Source organism: Trichechus manatus, unplaced genomic scaffold (assembly GCF_000243295.1).
Source record: "Trichechus manatus latirostris isolate Lorelei unplaced genomic scaffold, TriManLat1.0 scaffold00024, whole genome shotgun sequence".
Lineage (NCBI taxonomy): Eukaryota > Metazoa > Chordata > Mammalia > Sirenia > Trichechidae > Trichechus > Trichechus manatus.
The window spans coordinates 1,321,906-1,332,390 of NW_004443960.1; the positions used below are offsets into that span (position 1 = coordinate 1,321,906).

At 58.1% G+C, this 10,485-nt stretch overlaps 1 protein-coding gene across 1 annotated transcript in view; it reads left to right on the forward strand.

The window, feature by feature from the left end:
• CRAMP1 (cramped chromatin regulator homolog 1) overlaps positions 1-10,485 on the forward strand; it is a 41,125-nt gene that overhangs the window by 27,621 nt on the left and 3,019 nt on the right. The window contains exons 10-18 of the mRNA XM_004373153.2: positions 1,200-1,377; positions 3,947-4,128; positions 4,213-4,287; positions 6,432-6,513; positions 7,312-7,416; positions 7,655-7,833; positions 8,573-8,647; positions 9,056-9,284; positions 10,197-10,361. Coding sequence (XP_004373210.1) covers positions 1,200-1,377; positions 3,947-4,128; positions 4,213-4,287; positions 6,432-6,513; positions 7,312-7,416; positions 7,655-7,833; positions 8,573-8,647; positions 9,056-9,284; positions 10,197-10,361 — 1,270 coding nt within the window. The remainder of the gene's footprint in view (positions 1-1,199; positions 1,378-3,946; positions 4,129-4,212; positions 4,288-6,431; positions 6,514-7,311; positions 7,417-7,654; positions 7,834-8,572; positions 8,648-9,055; positions 9,285-10,196; positions 10,362-10,485) is intronic.

Below are 10,485 nucleotides of genomic sequence, written 5' to 3' on the forward strand. Positions count from 1 at the left end.
TGTGAGGGCATAGGGAGCTGTGACAGGGATTCACGCTCTGTCTGAGGGCATAGGAAGCTGTGATAGGGATTCAGGCTCTGGGGGTGGAGGGAGCTGTGGCAGGGACTCAGCGTGAAGGAGGGACCGGGTCAGATGTGCGCTTTGAACCACCGTCCTGGCTGCCTTGCAGATGGTGCTCAGTGAAGTCGGGGTAGGGGGACAGTTGAAAAGCCATCAGGGATTGTGGTGTGCACTCAAGCCTTGGAGCTGCTGGCCGGAGGCCCCAGTGAGGTGGGAGACCTTGCAGGGGTGTGGTGTGTATGCCTGTGTTGTCTCTTGCAGGGAAGGCTATGGGAGGCAGGAAGCAGGCAGATGCGCTCAGCAGAGTCCGTAGAGGAAGGAGGATGGGGGCGGGGGGTCCGGGGAAGAAAAGGTGGAGCCGGCCAGGGCTGGGGTCCTGTGGGGAGATGGGGCACAGACCAGTGAGGCTGGAGGGGTGGGGTGGTCACTCCTGTGGGACAGGGAGGGGCTGTTGAGGGAACACAGAGGAGGAGGACAGGGTGCTTGGGAGTCTGGCCGAGTCCCCTGGGGACGATGATGTCACCGGGGTGAGGACGAGGATGGGGTCACAGGTGGGGGTGTCCCCGAGGTCAGCAGTGGGGGCCTGGCGGCACGTGTGGAGGCATAGGCCTCGTTCATGGGCCTTCAAGACCCTGTGAAGCTGGGGGTTTGTCTTAGCAAAGGTCTCTTAGGGCTATGACTGTGCTTCATCCTAGAAGTTAAATCCGGGTTTCCTTCCTGACTCAGCAGCAGAGGTGGCCCCGCAGCCGTCCTGGGCCGCTGTTTAGTGGCTTCTTTGAGCAGCGAGGGGCTGTAACCTGTGTTGAGCAGTCCCCAGCGTGAGGCCCAGTCCCCTGCCGTGTCCCCACACTGTCTGTTCACTCTGTGGTAGGGCTGCCTACCCACGCAGCCTCCCCAGCGACGCAGACAGGAGCGTTTGCACGAGGAGAACATGTGTTTTCCTGGTGACGGGCCCGATGAGAGGTTTTTAAAATGGGTGCCTCCCTAGTGACTCTGAAGGATCCTGAGGCTGGGGCAGTCTTGCCCCATGGGCACATGACCTCTGTGCGCCCTTCACGGCTCTAAACTCTCAAGGGTGGCCTGTGCCTGCGACCCCCGGGCGCGAGCTGAGGCAGGACTGTTCTGCTGTGTTGTCCCAGGCTCCGGAAGCAAACGCCGCCTCCACAGCCTCCATCAAGCCCACCCAGGAGGACCAGTCGCTGACTCCCTCCGGGAAGGTGGTGGCCGTCAGCTCGCGGAGTCCCCGCTGCACTCGGAACCAGGCGACCCTCCGCAGCAACAAGGCCTTCTCTCCAAACGCCACACCCTGCTCCTCAGGTGAGGCTCAGCAGCCGCACGGCCACTGCCATCCCCATTTCTCGCTGGACATCGAGGCTGCTCTCAAGGACGGGGTCTGGGACAAGAGGCACCTCTTCCCTGTGGGGAGTGAGGAGGGGGGCCATCAGAGGGCTTTCGTCCCGGGGAGGGCAGGCACTGGACTTGGGGGCCGGCAGGGAGAGGGACAGGCGCAGGGTGGCTGTGGCCAGTCTGATGAGTTTGGGGACTCTGCTTCGTGCCGTTGGCAGAAACCTTTCTTAATTCTTGTGTTGGTGGCTTAGGACCCCCAGAAGGGGTTGGCTCTGTCTGAATCTGTAGCAGCTGATTTTCTTTATGTCTGAAGTACTGAATAAAGAAGCCTTCAATGAATGGGTTTCTAGCAGGTTAACACAAGACTTGGAAAGAAAGATAGGGTAATTTCCAGTGCACAGTCTGCTCTTGTCCCGGCTGATGGTGAGGCAGTAACGGACTTCAGGATTCTCCGCTTGGGTTACCTGTTCATAGAACCTGGGGTAGAGGCGACACATCTCCCTGAGGCATCAGCTTTTGACCCTTAGTGTTTCTGTGAGGAACCAGGTGGCCATGGTTAGGACACCGGGGTCTGCAGGGATACTGAGGGAGAGTAAGACGTGGGTAACTCCCGTGGCGCTTGACGCGTGCCATCTCTGCTGCTGTTGAGGGGTGGGGCACGTGGAGGAGGCTGAGCTGATGCACTCGCTTGCCTAGGGGGAGTGGTCACTCGGCTCTGCCCGAGGCTGATCAGTGAGCTCCTCGCCCCAGGGGTGGTTACTCGGCTCTGCCCAAAGCTGACCGACGAGCAGAACAAGGCAGTCCCCTACAGCACGATCACACCAGCACGAAAGCAGTCGTCACTGATGCCACAGCTGGAAGTGCAGTGCTGGCTCACGTGCCGGCCTCCGGCTGGTTCTGGACGCATGGGCCTCCAGCATTGATGCCAGGCTCGTGCTGTGGTGTGTGGCGTGCTTCAGATAGGGAACCTTCTCCTCTGTTCTTGGGGCATCAGCACCCCAAACGTAGGCACGGCTGTTTTCTAGATGCAGACACACGGTAGAGTGCCCTGGTGTGTTGCTAGCTTTGCAGGTCATTTTGTGTCCAGAGAATGTTGCTAGCGTTCTGTTTGCTCCGACCACCTGCCTGCTGAAGGCCTGACCACTCCGTGTCCTTGAGAGCACTTGGCGGTGGCCTCTGAGGAAGTGTAGGCTACTGCGGTGTTAGGGTCGCTGCCGCCTGTGATGGCTTGTTCTTCGCTTCACTTTGGTCCTTCTCTTCCCTGCGGACGACGAAGGGGGCGGCGTAGCCTCTGAGTCATTTTCATCATGGATAAAAGTGTGCTGATTGCCGGGCGGGTGGCTGGTAGAGCGAATAGTCTTTTTCTGTCTCCCGTCCTGTTTTGTTGTTTCGGGTTTTTTTCTTGATTCTCTCTGCTCCTTTTTCTGAATTAAAAATGCCCATAGACCAACAAATCTGCACTGCTGGAGTTCTGCATCAGAGTCAATCTCATCTCACAGATATGTAAAGAAAGGGGAGCTGTCCCTACCACGTGTCCTGAGGGTGCGGCTTGCGGTCCCCAGACATAGCAGTTCCTGAATAAATAGCTGTCTGTCCTTTCGTTTATGGGTCTACTTTCTGTCCGATTCAAGATTCAGACCAGGAGTCAGCAAATTATGACCCATGGACCAATCTGGCCCACCACCTGCTTTTTGTAAATAAAGCTTTACTGGCACACAGCCACACACACTTCTTTACATTTTGCCTGTGACTGCATTTGGGTTACAACTGCAGAGCCGAGTCATTGACACAGAGCCCGCGTGGCCCACAAAGCCCAGGACGTTTACACGTGGGCCCTTTGCTGACCCCTGGCCCACACTAGAGGTTCTTCAAGGTCCTCCTAGTGGTGGAAGTCTTTGATGGTGTCTCTGCCCTTCCACTACGGATTGACAAGTAGGGAAGGGCCTGTGCGGTCAGGGAGCCTGTGATGTGCTCCAAATGGGAAGTAGTGTTTTAGCAAGGGAGATGGAAAAGCACCTTTTTTTTATCTTTGTTATTGTTGAGAATATACACAGCAAAATGTACGCCAGTTGAACAGTTGCTACGTGTATAATGCGGCGACACTGATTATATTCTTCCAGTTGTGCAACCATTCTCACTCTTTGTGTTGTTCTTCCCTCGTTAACAGAAACTCACTGCCCTTGAGGATTCCTATCTAATGTTTTGAGTTACTGTTATCAGTTTGATCTTATAAAGAGAGTTTTTACTAGTTGTTTGGTTTTAAGAAGACTTTGGGAATATTTTTGGTTTAAGGTTTAAAGATTATCTCAGGACAGTAGTTTCAGGGGCTCATCCAGCCTCTGTGCCTCCAGGAAGTCTGGATTCCAAGGAAAGCATCCTGTGGGGCTGAGATACAGGAATGTCCTTCTGTGGTGACTGGGTAGATTGCTGGAGAATCCTTGGGACGCCAGTCTTCCCTTTCTGGTTTGCTTCTCAGAAGAGCTCCACTCATGGAGACCTGGCCATGTGCAGTGATGCCGATGCCTCTTCTCCTTCCCAGGTTTGAGGAACCCCCCGAGACCCCTCCTGGTGGCTGGCCCCTCCAGCACGGGAAGCAGTGATGCCGACGGGGGCCTTTTTGCTGTCCCCACGACTCTGCCGCCCAACAGCCGGCATGGGAAGCTCTTCTCTCCCAGCAAGGATGCCGAGCTAACATTCCGCCAGCATCTGAACTCGGTCAGCGTGAGTGCCGGCCCCCATGCCCTGCACGCCGGGCCACGGTGCTCCTGGGAAAGGCCCTCAGGAGCGGTGCCATTGCCTTTGCAGATGCAGTCGGATTTCTTCCTGCCAAAGCCCCGGAAGCTGCGCAACCGACACCATCGGAAGCCGCTGGTGGTCCAGGTCAGTAAATGCCACTCACAGGCACGAGGGCTGGGCGGGTGGACCGGCACGGGGCCGCCTTGGGCCTCTCCTGGCACCCCCTGGCGGAGCCATGTGGGGCAAACTGGTTTTCTACGAGGTCTCAGGTTTTCATGGTATGAAATAGATGAATTCCTGCCCCTTCCTTCTCAGGAAGAGGGTAAATAAAGCAATGGCAGTGAACGTAACTGTACCTGGAGATAAAGATAATGTCTCCGAGCACTGAAAACCGCTTGCAAAAAAAGGCAGAATTCTGGGGGTTTGAGTCCCACGAATGTCCCTGGTTTGTGGGTATCTGAGGGTTCTCGGAACATGTGTTTGTAAACATTTAGGCACTTAGCAAGGCCTCGGGGTCGGCCAGAGGCCGGACCTGGCACCAGCTCATAATAGTGACCACAGGGGGACCCGTAGGTGCCATGTTTAAACCAGAGGGGAAATCAGGGAAGTGGTGGCACAAGGAAGAAGACATGCCCATTTTGAGGTAAAAAGGTGAAAAATGGTTGGCTGGGAAGCGTGTGAGCGGGTCTCTTTGGCTGGATGCACAGGCTTCCTTTGGTTGGCCTCTCCGACATCTGTCCTTCTTGTGAGACTAGTCTAGGAACGAGAGAGTCCCTGGAAGGTCTCAGGAAGGAAGATGCCTCCTCAATGCCAGGCGGTTTTTGTTCAGACTAACTTGGTGTTCGTGCATTTGGTCTGGCTGAGCGTGAGCTCCGTAGCCACCTGCTTCAGTCTCAAACTGTGGCCCGTGGGCCAAACCCAGCTCACTGACTTTTGTTTTTCCCTGAACAATTTTACTGATGTATAAGTGACATACTGTAAGTTTTAGTTCATCCATTGAAAGTGTGTCATTCAGTGGTTTTTAGTGTAGTTACAGAGCTGTGCAACCATCATCCTAGTCTGACTTCAGAATGTTTTCTATCACCCCAGAAAGAAACCCTGTACCCCTTAGCAGTCACTAACCTGCTCCCAAGCCCCCAGTCCGTGGTAGCCACCAATGTGCTTTTTGTCTCTGGATTTGCCTATTATGGACGTTTCGTATAAGGAGGATCACACAAGATGCATTTTTTCTCACTTACTGGTTTTGTAAATAAAGTTTTCTTGAACAGAGCCACGCTTATTCCTTACAGTATCTTTGATGGTTGCTTTTACACAGCAAGGGCTGAGTTAAGTAGCTGCAGCAGAGACCATAGAGCACACAGAGCCTACAGTATTTTCCACCTGGCCCTTGACAGAGAAGGTGTGTTGGGCCTTGTCGTAGGCTTTGGAGCAAAGCCAGCGCAGAACCTCTGAGGTTCCCTGTGCCGCTAGTGGACATTCGCCTCCTGACTCCGTGCCTGGGCTGACCTGGCATTCCTCCCGTCATCCAGGCAGGAGCTCCTGCCTTCCGGCCTCTGTCAGCACTGCGGGCACATCTCATGGGGGAGAGACGTCCCGTGAGCCTGCATCTTTCCTGCGTTAGCAGAGCAGCGGCAGTGCCGCCCGGAGGCCACGGTGCTGCCCGGGACGCGTTCTGGTTGACAGATGCCTCTCGTGAGCGTTTGGTTTTGTCCGCTCTCCATTTCAGCAGTTGGCATCATTTCTTCTTAGACAGTTGTAGTCACGCATCAGCAGGGGCCCCGAGCACGTCGGAACTCAAGTTACTCACGGGCAGGAGCTGGGAACGGAGCAGGGAGGAGTGGGCACGGGACCTCCGAGTGGGACGTTGGGGTGACCTTCTCTGCGGGGTGTGGCGGGACCTCTCAGTGCTCTCTAGACCCTCCACGTTACAAGTGGTAGCTTTGTTCTCTTCACCCCACCTGGGACGAAGCCCGGATTATAGATAGATTTGTGTAGTTGGTAGCGTGCCATCCAAATCCGGAGGAACGTCCTGGTTGCAGGTGGGTCTTCCTGACATTTCCTCCAGTTTGGCTGCTGGGGTCTTTCCAGAGAGGGCCTGGGGTCCGAGGGCATGGCCGTCCTCTATTGTCCCAGGTGTCCTGTGTCCTTGGCCCTAACAAGGAGCCATCCCCCACTTACATCAGCCCCTTGTGTTCGGAGTGTCCCTCTCTTGCCCACTGCTGTTTCCTGAGTGACGCTGTGCACTGGGGCCATTTAACCCCGTGGTTCCTCGTGCCTCTTGTTTACAGAGAACGCTGCTGCCTCGACCGTCTGAGAGCCAGGCGCACAATGTCTGCTCCTTCTCCATCCTGTCCAATTCCTCCATTACCGGTAAGGATTGGGGCTCCTCCTAGGCAGCTTGTTAGTCGCCCTGGCCTGTGTGTGGCCTCGTCTTTGTTGGGGGGTGGCCATTTCTCTCCGTGATTCTCTGAGGGACGCTTCAAGCACTCCTGTGTTCACTCCGCACATACTGTGCGTGCTGGGCCCAGCTGGACGTTTGCGGACCTTGGGGGATGACTCATCTTTCTAGTGTCCGCGATGGCCTGGTTTGGATGCTCGGCTTGACACAGTGTGGTGGAGCGTCGGCCTGTGTATCTGTGTTACGGGTTAGCTGTGTTCTCGGAGTGCACGGATCACACTTTGATAAGACCCTGTGTTCAGTGGGGGCCCTGGCTGTTTGTGCCCAGTCATCTGCAGTGAGAATCCTTGTGACACACAGACTCCTTGATTTGTCTTTCTTACTGGTCTTGCTTTTTGGAGGTCACATTTATGTACTGCAAGGTCCAAAGCTGCCGGGTGCTTTGGCTCTTGTGTAATAGAGAAAAGCCAGCTTGCAGGAACAGAGTCTCGATCCAGGGTTGGGTGGTCCGCCTCCCTCGGGGGCCTGTCGCTTGGCCCTGGTGCTGGCCCCCTAGTGGTGCTGGGTGCTCATCTTGGGGACGAGACTGGTGACCGCAGCCTTTCGGCAGCTCCAGGGGCATGGTGGCGCTCCCACCTCCGAGTTAGCAAGTGTTCGGGATGTCTGGAGCCTTCCGGCTCAGCCCTGCCTGCTCGTCCTGACGTCAGGGCTGTGCGAGAGGGTGCGAGCGGGTGGAGGGCCAGTGCACGTTCTCGCTCTTGCCCTCACAGGGAGAGGTTCCTTCCGGCCGATCCAGTCCTCTCTGACCAAAGCAGCTCTGTCTCGGCCGATAGTGCCCAAGGTCCTTCCACCCCAGGCCACCGGTCACCTGGCCAGTAAGTTTTGGTAAAACCGGGTGTGGTGGTCACCACTGCATGGTATTTCTGAGTGATGTCTGTTTGCAAGATTTTTAAGCTTCTTCTTCAAACCATAGTGTCTCATTTCCCTTCTAAGACAATATCAGATCCGCTGGTCCTTGCATTGAAATGAGGCGTGAGGCTGTTCGTGGCCCTCCTCGGACACATTATGGGATGTCTGTAGAGCAGAAACATGAAGTGTCATTTCTCTTGCCAGGTGCCATTGACTTGGCTGCTAAGAGTGCCGGCATCATTCCCGGGAGCCCCCTCCCCGTCTTGGACCCCGAGGGCTTGTCTGGCATCTCTCCGCTATCCTCAGACAATGTGACTGCAGCCGTTGCCGGCCAGGGCTCCACCAGAAGCTGCCAGAATGGACACCCCGTCTCCACTGTGGGTGTACGTGTGTCTAGTTACCGCCAGCCCCTGGGGTGGGCAGTCACCCTCCAGGGGTTGGAAGTCCAGGCCTTGGGCTGAGGTCGCATGGGGCCCCAGCTTCTGCCTTTCTTGGGAGTGGCGGATGGGGTGAAGTGCTCTGGAGTGGTGTCCATGGGGCAGGAAGAAGCCGGAAGCTGGGACTGGAGCGTGCACAGCCCGAGCACAGCAAGGGAGGGGCTCAGTGGCCCTGAAGGACTGCGGGGGTAGGGCAGGCTGGGCCTGTGCCTCTGGAGCAGCCAGAACTCGGCGAGCCTGGCCATGTGTCCACCAGCAGAGTAGCTAGGCCTTGGGAGTAACATCCATTACGTTGGCCTACAGCAGTGGCCACCTGCTGGACCCCCCGCGGCCTCTCTGCCATGTGGGAGAGAACAGTCTGGATGGCCGTGCTACGTCCCACCCAGCCCTGCAGACCCACTTAGCCACGCCCCAAAGAGGGCAATGCAACTTGTCAGGATTCCCAGGAGCCCAGCCGGACAATGATAAGGGCAACATCTGGCCAGGACTGAGGTTGACTCTCTAGGTCAACAGATGTTCAGTGTGGGGACACGGCTGGCTCCCCTGGAGGCGCTTTGTGGAGTGTCTAGTGTGGGTCGTGATCTGTTCCTGGTGCCCGTGCTGTTGGGAGGCCGGCAGCATGGCTGCGCTTTCCCCCGGGGCTCGTGGGGCGGGCTGCTCACTGGCGCTCCTGGTGTTCTTCTAGGGCGCGAGGGATCCCTTCATCAGTGTCCCCTCCAGACTCGAGCCGGAGCCGGAACCGGTGGCGGACAGCTTCCAGGTAGAGTGTGCGCTCAGGTGCTGAGCGCAGTAGTGCTGCCCAGGCCCACATCGGGTGCCCGAGTCTCCGTCCTCCCTGGTTCTGCCCTTGGATTGCCAGCCTGGCCATGTCGTCCCTGCCCTGACTCGCATGCGGCGGGTAGGACTGAATGTGCTGGGCCCAGGAGTGTGTGGTGGTCAGCGGGCGGCTCTCCCCGGCGCCCGCCCTGCCTGTGCCCTGCTGGCTGCCTGCTGCAGCCCTAGAGGCGGGTACCCGGCTGGCCTGGCCTTCCCTCATCACCATCTCTGCGGTGGCCTCGGGGGCGCTGGGCTCCGCGGTGCGCTCCTGGAGGCTGAGCCACCTCCGCTGCTTTGCCCTGCCCGGTCAGTCCGTCACGGGGTCTGACCCAGGGGCCACGTCTCCCCACAGGGCTCCCCCGTCCTCTCCCTATCTGAGTTGCCCAAAGCTCCACTCCAGAACGGCCTCTCGGCACCGCTTCCCTCGGAAGGTTCCAGCACTCGGCTCTCTCCACCCAACGTGTCTGCTCTGCTGGACCTCTCCCTCCCCGGGCCGCCTGAGGACGTGCTGTCACAGGGCGAGCCCGCCACGCACATCAGCGACTCCATCATCGAGATTGCCATCAGCTCCGGCCAGTACGGTGAGGGGCGGCACAGCGCTACACCCCTGGTCACGGCCCCTGATCTCCCAAGTCATGGCCCCTGCACCCTTCGGGGTCACGGCCCCTGCTCACCGGGGTCATGGCCCCTGCTCATCCTGGTCATGGCCCCTGCACCCCCCGGGGTCACGGCCCCTGCTCTCCTGGGTCAAGGCCCCTGCATTCCCGGGGTTCACGGCCCCTGCTCACCCGGGTCACGGCCCCTGCAGGAACGGCCAGGTGACCTACACTGAGTGTTCTGGGCCTCCTGCCTGAGTGTTTGCAGCCACGTGGGGGACACAGCTGTTCAGCTCTGCCCTGAGTTCTGAATCTCTGCCACCAGCATGGTGCTGCCTGGTTTCAGCAGGGGCAGCAGAGATGCATGAGATCAGGACCTGGCCTGAGGCGTTTATAGTCTCGCGGGACCTCCCCCAGCCTTGAGACAGGCCCAGCGAGCCCTGGAGCTGGCGGGGCGTTTTCTAGTTTGTTCTGAATCTGAGTGGACTCAGGCTGTGGGTCAAGCAGCCCAGGTTCACATCCGGCAAGTGTGTGGCCTGGGGTGAGCTGCTGGTGAGTCGGAGTGTCCCTCCTTGAGCAGCAAGTTGGGAAGCACATGCCCCCACAGGGCTGTTCTCAGCGCAGAGGAGGTGAATGTCGGGAAGCTCTGAACAAGGCCTGCACCATCGCTGTTCACTCTGCGTCTTCTGTGGTGCCTTGGTTGCCAGGAGCAGTGGCTCTAGTCTGCCCCCCTCGCAGGCTCATGCTGCTTGTCCTGAGCAGAAGCAGCGGCGGGTCTCGGGCTCCTGGGCCCAGTGGTGCACGGCCCGGCCACACTGCCGTCTTCCTAGTCAGGGGTCAGAAAGGTGGGGTGCTGTGCACCCACACGTGGCCTCTGACCATGATTTTGGTTTGCAGGTGAAGGCGTCTCCCTCTCTCCAGCAAAACTGAATGGCAGTGACAGTTCGAAGAGTCTTCCCTCCCCGTCCAGCAGCCCCCAGCCCAGCTGGATTGCTTCTCCCACCCACGACCCCCAGTGGTACCCCAGCGACTCTACTGATTCCTCGCTCAGCAGCCTCTTTGGTGAGTGTCTGAGCAGCTCGGGCCGCCTCTCACACGCCAGCGGGGGCCATGCTGTGCACCACCGTGGAGGGTCTGGGAGACGGGGGTCACACGCCAGCGGGGGCCGTGCTGTGCACCGCCGTGG